The following is a 12732-nucleotide window of genomic DNA, read 5'->3' as shown; positions in this document are numbered from 1 at the left end:
CATCAGTGACCCAGGCTCAGAAGAAATAATTGTGCCCTGCTGTGCCCAGGGAGCTCAGGGCAGACAGCCCACAAATGCCTGAAATAATTCCCCTGTCCTTTGCTGCACCAAACACCTCCCCAAGGTTTCACTTCGGCTGCAGCCACATCCCCAGAACCAGCTGCCTGGAGCTGGAAAGCCTCAGCTGTTTCTCTGCATGGCCCTGGAGAGCCCATCCCCTGGGACCTTTCCCTGGAAGGAAAGTGCTCACTGGCCTTCACCTTGTGTCCAGTGCAACTGCTGGGCCCCTGCCCAGGGCCAGAAGCCCTCGGTCTGGGCTGGCTTCTCCTCACCCTTGGGAAAGGGAGTAGATGGGCTGTCTAGAGCAGCCCAGGACAAACTTGGCCCAAGAACACGACTCCAGGAGGCTCCAGTGTAGACACATGGGCTTTACAAACATCTGATTTATAAATATCTCTTGCTAACTGCATCCGCCCAGAGCCCCGATGGCTGCGTGGCTGTAGAGGGATTGGAGGCCCCAGCTTTATGTGTTCTGAAGTGGAGAGCTGACCCTGGCAGAAGAAACCCAGGCAGGGCCCTACCTCCTCCTCTCTGTGGGTGACCAGCATCCTAAAGGCCGGTGGCTAGTTCTGTCCTGGGTTCGCCCCTTGTGCCCTTAGCCCGTTGGCTTGAGGGACCAGGAAGGAAGGAAGGAGGAATTCCACAGTTCTGGTTAAGCGGAGGAACCTGGAGACAAGGATTTGGGGACAAAAGCTTTGCAGTCCCCTGGGTTAGACACGTCAAGACCCTCCCTTTGTCTCCCCCAACATCCAGAGTGTGGGGCTTACAGGTTCCAACAGAGAAGACTGCCTTGAGGGGCAGCATCTGTGGTCACCGCCCAGACTTCCTGGGCAGAAGCAGGTCGGGTCAGGTGCAGGGAGACAGGCAACTGTCCAGGAGAAGTGAGAGGCCTCTGGCCTGGGACCAACAGAGGTCCTCCCATCCTGTGTCCACATCCTGTTCCTTCCACACGTGCCTCCCATGCCAGGGCCCACCAGCCACAGCAGTTTGAAGGGGCCATGTTGAAGAGTGATATTTTGAAGAGACTTGAACTGAAAGATAAAAATGTTTGAATTGGAGGGTGTGAGGTGCAGGTGCACAGGCCAGCGTCAGCTGGTGGATGGACACGTTGCTCACAAGATTTTTTTTTATTTTTTTGAGACAGGGTCTCGCTCTGTCACCTAGACTGGAGTGCAGTGCCGTGATCTTGGCTCACTGAATCCTTGACTTCCTGGGCTCAGGCGATCCTCCCACCTCAGCCTCCTGAGGAGCTGGGACTACAGGCGCGTGCCACCATGCCTGGCTAATTTTTGTATTTTTGTTTTTGAGACACGGTTTCACCATGTTGCCCTGGCTAGTCTTGAACTCCTGAGCTTAAGCGATCCTCCCATCTTGGCTTCAAAAGTCTTGGGATTACAGACATGAGCCACCACGCGAGGTATTTTTTCACAGCTCTGAATTCGTCACTTGAAAACCGAGTTGCCACATAAAAATCTGACTTTCTCAGTTCTCTTAAAAACAATTGGCATCCTGATGCCAACCATGAGCTGGGGCTTAGCAGAGATGTCCCCCGGAAGGGCCTCACCTCGTGAAACTAGCTCTGCTCGCCAACCTGCCTTGCCCAGGGGCATCTGACTCTGTGACACTTACTACAACTTTTCACTAAAAATAAATGAAAAAATCAATGTCCCCTAGCTTTTAACCCTCAGGGGTGGGATGGGGGAGCAGCACCTTGTGACCCTGAGTCTGAAGAATTCACAATGCTCATCTCAGAAGGCGCCAGGAATCTTTCTCAGCACAGTGGACACCCCTACTGTGAAGATTCACTCCATTCTTAAATAGTCTCACCTCAAATTTCTCTTTCAAAGGTGCTGGGCACACTCAATTATTTCCATTACAAAATAAATGTAGCTGCAGCTGCTTAATAAAGAAACGTCTTTTTTCCCCCTCCTTTTTAAAGCATTTTTTTTTTTTTTTTTCAATCGAGGCTGCTGCTTCAGCTGTGAGGGTTTCCGGGCCATGCCCTGGCCTTATTTGACTGCGATGTTCAAGAGCGTGGAGGAGGATTCCTTCGGCCACAGCAGGACTCCTGACTTTTCATTGTAGGCTACATAGAAACTCCTCTATTAAACTTCAATCGTCGGCTCAGAATGTCCACATCAGCATGAAACTCCTAAAGCAGGATGGTTTTGAGGGCAGGGCTGGTGCTCCAATAGCCACTTCATGCTGTTACATGTGCGGTTTGATGAAAGTTTTTCAGGTGATCAAGCAACACATCCTCTACTTTGAAGCAGAGTTGCCCACACCTGGTAAAGATGGTGTCAAGCCTGGGGTGTCTGTCACTCACTCACCTGGATGGCAGGATGGCAGTTTCACCTCTTAAAGGGCTGTTCTAGTGGTGGGCCCACTAGGAGGAGTGTCACTCCCTTCTGCTCAGGCCCCAGTTTGCCTGCTGGTCTCTCTTCTCCCTTGACTTGCCTTTGGTTTGCTTCTATTCCAGAAGAGCATTGGTGTCCGCACATCTGAATGGCATCAGGCTTGGTGAGCCCACCAGGGCTGGTCTCTAGGAGCTCATGGTGGAGGGCACTGATTCCTAATTTGTTCAGAGTCCCTCTCGCCATCAGGAATTTGGCAAAACCCACAGACTCTTCCCCAGCACATGGACGATACACACAACAGTTATAACATCACACGCACCGTTTAGGTGGCCAAAGCCACTAGGTAAAGGGGCACAGGAGCCTCGCAGATGACCGTAGGGCAGGGCCAACCTGCACATGTGCCTGAGGCACTAGACCTGGAGAATGGAGACTAAATCCATCCCTTCTTCCATGGGACAATGTTCCACAAGCCCAGGAGGGTCTCATCTTCCTCGACCATGTCCCTCCCTCATTTATCAAACACTGGCTGGGCCAGGTCTGGTGCAAGAGATAAGCTGTGAGCTCACAGGTAAGTCACTGATACCAGCATCACCACAGGTAAGTCAACAGTGTCCCGCTGGGACGGATGTGTGCTGTCACCCCAGGTGCCCTGTCTCTGGCCCATCTCCACTCACCAGTGCCCTGCAGGTGCTCTGCTCCTAACTGGACAGTATGGCCCAACCTTGAACCCAAGAAAAAAACACCACACGCTGCATCTTCCTAAAGGTTGTTTTATTGTAAAACCATAAATACAACACTGACATGAAATCATTTAAGCAACTGATCCTCTCACCGTTAAAAGGTATCTTTTTGCCTTGGCATCAACCAACTAGGAAATAGTGCTGCAAGAATTCGGGGGGCAGGGGAGGTACTGAATCCTGGGCTGGGGCTTTTGGCGACTTAAGGAACCGAGTGGAACCTTCCTCTTCTCCCTGGGAATGTTCCACTTTTGGACAAGAACAGACAGGTAAAAACAGCAACATTAAACAGCTCAGTTTTAAATTTTATTACTTTGTAAAAATCTTTTTTTCTGTTCCTTTCCTCCATTTGACATCAGTAAAAGTTTTGAACATCATGAAACTGATTTGGCTGTAAATGGAGAAACGGTACCAAAACGAAGTGAAACAAAAACCCAAAAGGACAAACAGAAAACCCTAAATAAACCCTCAAGTTTGGTCTCGGGGGTTTACATATCACAACAAGAACCGTCAACTCAACCCCCATGCAATGTGACTCCCTGGAGAGCTGCTGGATCCACACCGATACAGGAGACCGCACATAACGTCTTTTGTTAATTAACACAGCAAGTGTGACACTAGGTAACTTTTTTTTTTTTTTTTAAATACAGTACATGGTACACAGGGTCCCCAAGATGGCCCTGCATAAACCCCTCGTGAAGACTTGAGCCAAGCACCGGCTGTTTATAAAAATATTGTGTTGCTACAAAAGTATAAATTAATGCTACCGGTATTAAGAAATATTAAACACATAAAACTTATAAGGATTAAGAAAAATATTCATTAATACCTGTAGAAAACTCTGGCCTAAAAAAGATATTTTTTTTGTGTTTGTTTTTTTGTAAATTTTTTTTTGTATTTTTTTTTTTTTAAGATGACTTAAGTTTCTTGCACTCGAAGAGAGAGACACAGTCAGATGTGTCTGTGGTATTGCCTAGAACGTCTTAACTACTGAGAAAGGATGCGGGGGTACACGCACGTGGTTACTGAGTGGGGGTGGGGAGGAGGGCACCAAGGCTTTCTCAAGATTTACCTGATGTGAACGAATCACTGGCGTGAAGTTGTGGGGAAAAGAAAAAGGCTGGATCAGAAAACAACTGAAAATAATTTACGCTTCTTAAAAAATATCTCTGCTTCGGGTGGTTGTACAAAATGATTTCCTGATGCTTGGGATCTGAATGGCCCTGGACAAGCTGCCTGGGCCAGCCCCGCCATGCGGCCCTCGATCTCTCCTGGCTGGCGAGGCCCAGCCCCGGGTCAGTCCACGAGCTCGTTTCACCGCGTGGGATGCCGCCCACCCTGGCTGGGTGGGAGGGAAGGTCCTAGGCGGAGACTGGCTGGCACCTGGGTTGTGGGAGGAGCCCCTCCTTCCGGCTGGTCTCAGACTTCATCATCTGTGCCAACCTGGAATTCAGGAAGCGCCACAGGAATCCCAGGCCCCTGAGGTTGCGGACAAGGCTGGGCTGTGCCCCTTTAAGGAATTTTGGTTAGAAGAGTCAAGGTGCCCCCATGGGACGCACGGTTGGGCAGGGCCCTTGTGGGTCATGATGCTAACGCCCAAATGCAAACCTAGCAAATCCTTCTCTGTACAAGAGTTGACTCTTTAAAGCGACACCCGTCGGGGGCGGGGGAATGAATATGTCAAACAGTGACCTGACAATCTTCACCCTCATTAAAGTGGGAGTGGGCGCATCTTCCACAGAAACCACTGGGCTCCTTTGGTGAAAGCCAGGGCTCCCCCGACCACAACCCTCAAACCCAAATGAGAGAGGAAGAAAAACAACTAGTACAACAAAATCCCCCAGAAAACCCTGAAAAGGCAAAACTAGGAAGGGAACGTTAAGAGGGAAAACACTGTATCATTGGTTCACCATAACTGGCCTAGCAAACATTAGCCACAGTGAAAGGGAGGGGCCGCCTCCTTCCCAGTTCTTCCACTGGCCCAGCTGGACACAGGGGCTGGAGCAGGGCTGGCGGGGATAGGAGCTCCCACCTACTGGCTCCAGCGGATGGCTGGACCTTACTTAGTCTCTTGTTCTGTCTAAATCATCGGCCTTGTTAGGAGCCCTCCTTAAGATGCATCCCAGAGATAGAGGCATTGCCGCTGTTCCCAAGGCGAGGGCAAAGCTATGAACTTGGGGTAGCTCACTGAGACACCTCCTCTTCCAGCATATCCATCACGATGACAAGACGAGGGGAGTGTCCCCAATGGAGCCATCTCAGCCTGCTCCAGCCACATCCCATCTTCATTTCAAACCTTCCCGATGACCCTGTGGCCCCCAGAGAGCATGTGCTATATCCCTAATGTCTTTCCAGGAGCCCACCTTCAAGGAGTCCAGCTCAAGTTCAGGCGAAGCAGGTGGCCTTGCTCAAAAATAGGGGACTCCTAAAGGCAGAGGTTCAGCTTCACAGTGGAAACACGCCTTGTAGATTTTTGCTCTGGTGTTTCTTTGAAAGTGCAGGAGATAAAGGGTCAAACTGAAAGAGAGGACTCTTACTAGCCTACACACCTGGTGGCTTCCTCGAATCCTGGAGACTCACGGCTTGTCATCTGTGTCACTGCACTGCCCTCCTGTCCTTGCCAGGAACCCTGGTACCCTTTTCCCAGCCAAAAACCAATCCCCAGACGTCAAGTGTGAAGCTGCCAAGCACGATGGTGGCGAAGCTTCCTCACTGGTGATTCGGCAGGTGGCCTCTGTGCGGCGAACCCCCAGAGATGAAGTGCGGGCAGTTTTGCTCAGGTGGCATGCGTTTTGTTTCCTGGTTACTAAATGCCATTAGAAGGAGGCCTGGCTGGCTGAGCCAGGCGTCGGGAAGTGGAGAACTGTGCCAGAACAAGGGCATCCACCCATGGCCTGGATGGTACCACTGCTCTCGATGGACCTGAGATTCCTTGGGTTACTCCACTCCGAGGCACCACCCACAACGCTGCGGTTCTTGGCTTGGGCTTTGTTGGTGAAGCAAACTGACCTCAGATGAGGGGGAAAAACTTGCCAGGTGGAGGTGTGTTTTCTCTACCTCCCCCCTTGGGTCCATGTATGTCAAAACAAAGGCCATTTCTGTCCTGGGGACCACATGACTCGAGGCGAGTTGTCTCCACATCAGCAGGCCGCCACCTTAGGCTGCTAAGAATATGGTAGAAAGGGCCCAACTTCCTGGTCCCAGATCCCCCCAAAGGCCTGTGATGGAAAACCTACAGTGGCACCAGAACTGGGAGGCAGATGACAAAATCCTTCCCAAAGTGAAGGTCAGGCTGGACACTGGGAGATGAACTGGAAGAGCCTGTCTCAGTCCTTTGGCTGAACTAGAATTTGGTGAGGTGGATATTGCTGGAGATAAAGGGGCCAGTGGCTGGATCAGTGAGATCTTTGGGTTTTATTAAGCTGTTAGTTTCAGCAGGATGTGCACTCTGAGAACAGCCTGTCTGAGAAGAGGGCACCTTGGTACAGCCTTTCCTGTTGGTGACACCAGTTTCCGGAGGGAACCAGAGGTTGCAAGAGATAAATGATCATCTGCTATCTTGTTATCTAACTGGACAAGGCAGCCCAGAGGACAGCTTTCTGAGTACCTAGTGGCATTCACATCAAACCTGCAGAGGCAAGCCAGCCCCCAAGTATTGAATTGAGGTGAAAAAGAAGGGAAAGGGAGGTAACAACCTATGATCAAATCTCTTCCTGGAGGACAGACATCCCATGCTTCAAAGAGGAGAATGCTGAGTCCTCTAAATGCACATCTGGGCATAGTCCGATGGCTTTCTGAGAAAGCAAAATGCCTATTTTATAATCAACTGGCCCAATAATGGGGCACCACCAGCACATCTTTGCTCCAGGTAGAGGGAGGATGGGTTCCCAGGCTCTGCTCTCACCTACCACACAAACTGGGCAGCTCCTATCCTTGTGGGGGTCAAAGTGCTGGTCACGGTCCCTTCCCAAGCAGCCAAGCAAGGCTAGGGGCACCTTTTGCTGTAGGCATCTGTCGATCATCAGCGATGCTGAGCCACCTTCCAGAACACCTCCAAAGGCCCAAATGAGAAGTCTGCTATGTTTCTTTCCATATTCCCTAGGAAGTGACATGAGGTTCCTGTCTGGATTTCTCTCTGTTCCTGCTCCAGTGTGGATGGCAGCTCTTCTCTGATAGTGGGTTCAGCCCCCCAGCTGGAAATGTTGTGGAGGGAATACCTAGAAATTCTCCAGGAAAGGAAATGGCACGGTAGTTCCTGAGAACACGGCTTGCTGGAGCAAATGTGGAAATGGCCCACTTTGATCCATTTCAGTGTGTCCAAGACTCGAGGGGAGAGCTGGGTGAGTTCTCATGAGGCAAAGTGTGCAGGCTTGGCTCCCAAACACTACGCTCCAGGTCCATGATCCTAAGCCTTCATGAGGTTTGCAATCAACTTTACTCCCTGCTCCCGTCACGGACCCAGGGGGAGAGGGCTGTGGTACAGTGCTTTTTGTAGTCGAGGTATCTCACAGTTGAGTAATGCTTTATTATCGGGAAGGGGTGGAGTTGACTTAGCCAACCCCAGGATGATACAAGGTGCCTCTGCAAACAGCCTCCCGCCATGATGGTCATTCTCAGTCTGAAGCCTTAGTGTAACCACCCCATCCCATGGCTAAGGGTCACCAGGGGAGTGAGACCACCAGCACGTTATTCACTGAGAGGTGCGGTGGGGGTGCAGCGCTGATTTGTGACAGAACCACCTCTTGTGAAGGGAAGGGGGTGTCACCCTTGTCATCTGAACTGTGTGTGTAGAACCTAATTTGCTCACGGCTAGGGGAACAGGAGAGAAAAGCCTGAAGACATCTTTCACAGCATCGAGTCGAACATGGCCGAAGGCCATCCACCCTCGGAACATCAACTGTTGGGGCCACAAGGCACCATGCTCACCGCCGTCCGGGAAGGAAGTCGGAGGTGTGAGTGGGGACCCCGGCTTCCGGGAGCCTCAGGGTCCTGGGAAGTGAGGAGAGGCTGTGGCAGGTCTGAGGTGTGGTAGATGTGACTATGGGTTGACTTCGGAGTCCCTGTGGACTGCCAGGGTCGGGGAGGGGGTGAGTAGTGTGATGCACACTGGGTACCACGCACACTGACACTCTCAGTCCCACACAAAGCGGACCAGGAGGGCAGCTCTGGCGCTTACATTCAGAACTCCCAAACCACTGCTTCCCCTACGGCCACCAAACCCCGCAGCTGTGGAACCTGTGACTCTTCCCCAACCCCTGGTCTCCAAACTGCACAGCCAAGAATCTGGTCTTGGCCATTTGAATATGTGAAAACTGAACTGTACAGGGAAGGCCAAGAAAGACCGTAGGATACTGAGTATACCACTGAGATGAGCTAGTTTACAGTGTGACTTGAGGAATAAAAGGGGCAAGTAAAAAAACAAAACTCCAAAACATAAGTTATAGACATTCAGTGCCTCCTAGCAGAGTCTAAATCAAATCTGAAGAAACAAAATGAACCCCCAAACAAGGTAAAAATTGCTAAAATGTTAGGGAGAGAAATTATTAGGGAGTGGAGACAGTATCTATACTTCTCTGAAAAATGTCTTTTTCTTCTCTCTTATATTAAAAAGCAAAACGTCAGCTTTATACTCTTTAAGTCTCCTTTCCTGATTTGGGGAGATAGATAGGTGTGTTTCTAAGGCGGCTGCCCCGGGACACCCAAGGGGTATCTCAAAGGCAGCAGCTCAATGCCCTGAAGGTGAACGAGAAACAAAGTCCAGTGCAGAAACCGTCCATCTGATGCAGTGTGGAGAGTCCACAGCAGAGCAGCCGAGGGTGTGTGGGGGGTGCACAATGGGATCAGGAGGGTGGGAGGGCTGGGAGAGGGTCAAGGAGGGAAAAGGGGGACCGGGGTGAAGGACAGAGAGCGTCAAGTCACTTCAGATCTCAGCTGCCTGAACATTTCACAACATCAGCTTTCTGCCAATCTGCACACCTGAAAGCGGAGTCTTCTAAAGCCCCCTTACTGAGAAAAGGAGGTGAAACATCTCCCTCTTTCCCAATCGCTCAGCTTTCCTGACACGCCCAGTTCAACACACACCTGTCCGAGAACAGGCATGTGTACACGCACCAGGGTCGTGTGTGTGTGTGTGTGCGCGTGTGTGTGCGAAGTTTCTCTGCCCATGCAGATGAGCAGACACCCCTACACCCCCACAACCACTGAACACAAGCACGTGTGTTCAGACACGTGCACACACTTGTGGCTGTGTACACACACGCACACACACACATATAAAAAAAAGCACTTAAGTTTCCAGGGGGCATTTATAATGAGGTCCACAGTGTTTAGAACTTAAATTCCTTTTCTTTGTTTGTGACAGTGTTGTGTGGTTTTTTTCTAATGTTATCTTCTCTTTTTCTTTTTTTTTTTTTCCCCGAAGTCAAGTCTTAAAGCATGTTGGATTTCAGAAACATGAGTTTATTCATATCTTCTGGACTGAGCAGCCGCCTCCGTTTGATTAGAAGCGCTTGTTCACACATATTTACACACCCGCTTCTGGCGCCCACGGCCGGAACCGCCAGGAGCCAGAAGGCAAGCTTGGCGAGTTTTGTGTGCTTTTGGGTAACGCACGACCAGTACTGGAAGAGATCAGGGGTAGCCTGGAACAGGGGCTCCTGCAGGTAATCGTACACTTCATTTTTGCCCAGCCGATCATCTTCCTGAGCTGCGGGGTTCTCGCCGGCGGCAGAGCGGGGTTTCTTGGCAGCGGGCTCGAAGTCGGCCTCCTCGGCCCAGGACTCCTTCACCTCGTTGATGAGCTCACAGACCTTGCCGATGATCTCCTCGTGCTGGTAGGGCGGCACAGGCCGCAGCTTCTGCTGCGGGTCCAGGATCATGGCCACCTTGTGGGCCGGGTGCACCTTGAAGTTCTCTTTGAGCGCCTCCAGGAAGAGGTGGCAGAGCTTGCTGACGGTGCCTGCGTCGTTGGCCTTGGCCGTGAACAGCTTCTCCAGCCTGACGTAGGTGGGCAGCACGAGCTGCAGGGTGGGCTGGCTCTCGTTGCTCAGCTCGATGACTGCCTGCTTCACCGGCGTCAGGATGGCCGCCAGGTTGCTGAGCAGGTGCTTGTTGAGGCTCTGGATGAGGTTCATCTTCTTGGCCCGGCTGTAGAACTCGCAGATCTGCTCGTAGCGCTCGTGCACCAGTAACAGTGAGTCCGTCACCGAGTTCCAGCAGGGCGGTGGCGACATCTCCTCCAGCGACCCGAAGGTCTCCTTGGCCAGGCCCGTGGAGCCCGCCAGGTCCTCACACACGTTGAGTAGCTCGATGACCTCGTGCATGCTGCGGGCCTGCAGCGTCCGCTTGCTCAGCACGCTCTGCACCACCGAGTTCAAGGCACAGGCTGAGCAGCGAAGGCACATACCGGCCTTGGAGAAGGCGGACGTGCTCACCCGGCAATCCGTCACATACACTGTCCTGATCTCCGACATCACAAACTCCGATAGCACGTTCTGCACCCAGTGGTGCACAAGGTCGCCACTGTCGCGAATGTCCGCACCCTTCACACCCAGCACGTAGCTCTTGATGTGGTTGCCCTCGGCCTGGTAGGCCGTGAGGATGTAGCAGGAGTCAGGGCCGACACTCTGGGAGTGGCAGGTGACACCGATGCCTAGGCAGGCATTGCTGCCCAAGGCACAGGTCACTTTCACCTTCACCTGGTTGTACATGCGTGGCAGGTGCTTCAGCGCCAGTGTGTTGAAGTTGCCCAGGATTTCAGTGACTGAGAAGGCCCCATAGCGGGCACCACTGTCTACTAAGGTCTGGGCCAACTTCAGGAACTCCTTCCCACTGACCACGCTCAGTGCACCCAGGTCAGCACACATGACCCTCAACAGCCGCTCTGCAATGTTCTGCCGCTCCTTTTCGGGGATCATGCTGTTGGGTGTTAAACCACTGGTAGTGGCTGGCAGAGGACACAAAGAGAGATGGGATTAATTCTGGCATTCAAGGCTGCTTGGAGTGGCAGTAGCCTAATAACTCTAAACATCTAGTACTGGGAATGGCAAATAGATTTCCTCTTGCACACACACTGGTGGTGCTGGCTGCTTTTAATATGTGATGTTCTCACAGGGATAAAGTTCTATGATTGATTAGTAAGGCCTGCCATGGGCATGGGAATAGAATATACTGGTATGTATGCAACGTAATTGTGTTCTATGTCATTCACCTAGACCTTTGAAGCCAACTAGTCTGATTTCTTCCTCAATATAGGAATCTCTAATGTGGGAATCTTCAGGGAATAAAATACATGAGATCATGATGTCAGGAAACAGCAACCAGCAGAAATTGTGGAGAGATGGGTTCTAGTTCTGATTCTGGCACAAACTGGTGCTTTCTGATCACACACAAAAGTCACCTCCTCTCCCTGGGCCTCCTTCTGCCCATCCCCTGAGTTAAGAACTCCTGCAAACAAGGTCTTAGGTGTAAAAGTGCTTTGGAAACTATCATGCACCATCTTACAACATCACAGGAAGCACAAATGGTGGGAATGGGGGGCAGAGAGGAACAACGGGAGCATAAGGGGACCCTCAGGTCCAGCCCTGCTTGGGGAGACCTACTGTTATTGGCGCTGTTCCTCTGGACCTGAGGTTTCCACTTCTCTTCTACAACAGCAGGCGGCGATCGGGACTGGTTGGAGGCGATGTTGTTTTCATTGTCAGCTGTGGGCACAAAGGGGACAGTGTGTAACCTGGAAGGGTAAGAGGCCTGTTGATGAAGAAGACAAGAACTAGAGTGTGGTGGGTAACAGCAGAATGTGGCCACTGGGACTCAGGCTTGTTTTAAAATCCTGGCTCCTCCTTAGACAACTATCTATGCTTGCAAAGCCTCATTTTCATCATTTGGAAAAACTAAGGTAATCATATGGACATTACACTATGGCTGATAGGACTAACAAGAGCGAATCCAGGAAGAGCTGAGCACAGTGTGTGGTATGGAGCAAACTCTCGGGAAATGGGAAGCACTGGATCCCAAGCCTGGCTGGGAACCCCACACCTACTCCCTGCACACAACCTCAGAGTTCTAGCTGATATGGAGAGAAGGGAGTACCGGTCACACCCTGCAAGTGGCCAAAAACTCCTCACGCTCTCTCACTTCCTCAAAGTTTGCATTTTTAAAGTATTTTTACTAGAAATGTTATTAAATGAACAAAACAAAACCAAAGCCATGTGTGACACAAAGTACCAAATTCCCAACCCCCTCACTGTGAGACATGGAAACTGAAGCTCGGATATAAGAAAAGATCACAGAGAAGGCAGCAGCAGGGCTGGGACATAATCCCAGGTTCCCAGTTCCTGGATGTGTCCTCCACATACTTCTCCAGTTTTTGTTAATTGTACATATGCAGTTGTATCCAGTTATAAGTCATTGGTATATGCCTATTCTCCTGGATGCATGGTTACTCCTTGACATGTTCATGGGATCAATTCTGAATAGGACATGGTCTGAGTCACATTCTTGTCACTACACACGGCCATATGTACTTCTATCATATACGATATACCACAGCTTGCTTAACCGCACTCCCAAGTCCTAGG

The 12732-nt window shown here is 51.0% G+C and overlaps 1 protein-coding gene across 18 annotated transcripts in view; it reads right to left on the bottom strand.

Moving 5' to 3' along the window:
* Window positions 1-3173: 3173 nt before the first annotated feature.
* Window positions 3174-12732, bottom strand: part of ZNF618 (zinc finger protein 618) — a 176727-nt gene continuing 167168 nt past the window's right edge. For all 18 annotated transcript variants that reach the window (XM_007968334.3, XM_007968335.3, XM_037983923.2 and 15 more), the window contains 2 exons: window positions 11755-11856; window positions 3174-11099 (listed from right to left, as the gene is read on the bottom strand). In XM_007968334.3, the coding sequence (XP_007966525.3) occupies window positions 9583-11099; window positions 11755-11856 (1619 nt within the window). In that variant the 3' untranslated portion in view covers window positions 3174-9582. The remainder of the gene's footprint in view (window positions 11100-11754; window positions 11857-12732) is intronic.

This window comes from Chlorocebus sabaeus, chromosome 12, assembly GCF_047675955.1.
Source record: "Chlorocebus sabaeus isolate Y175 chromosome 12, mChlSab1.0.hap1, whole genome shotgun sequence".
Classification (NCBI taxonomy): Eukaryota; Metazoa; Chordata; class Mammalia; order Primates; family Cercopithecidae; genus Chlorocebus; species Chlorocebus sabaeus.
Note: the sequence above shows the minus strand (reverse complement) of the source record. Positions and strands in the feature narration are given on the sequence as shown.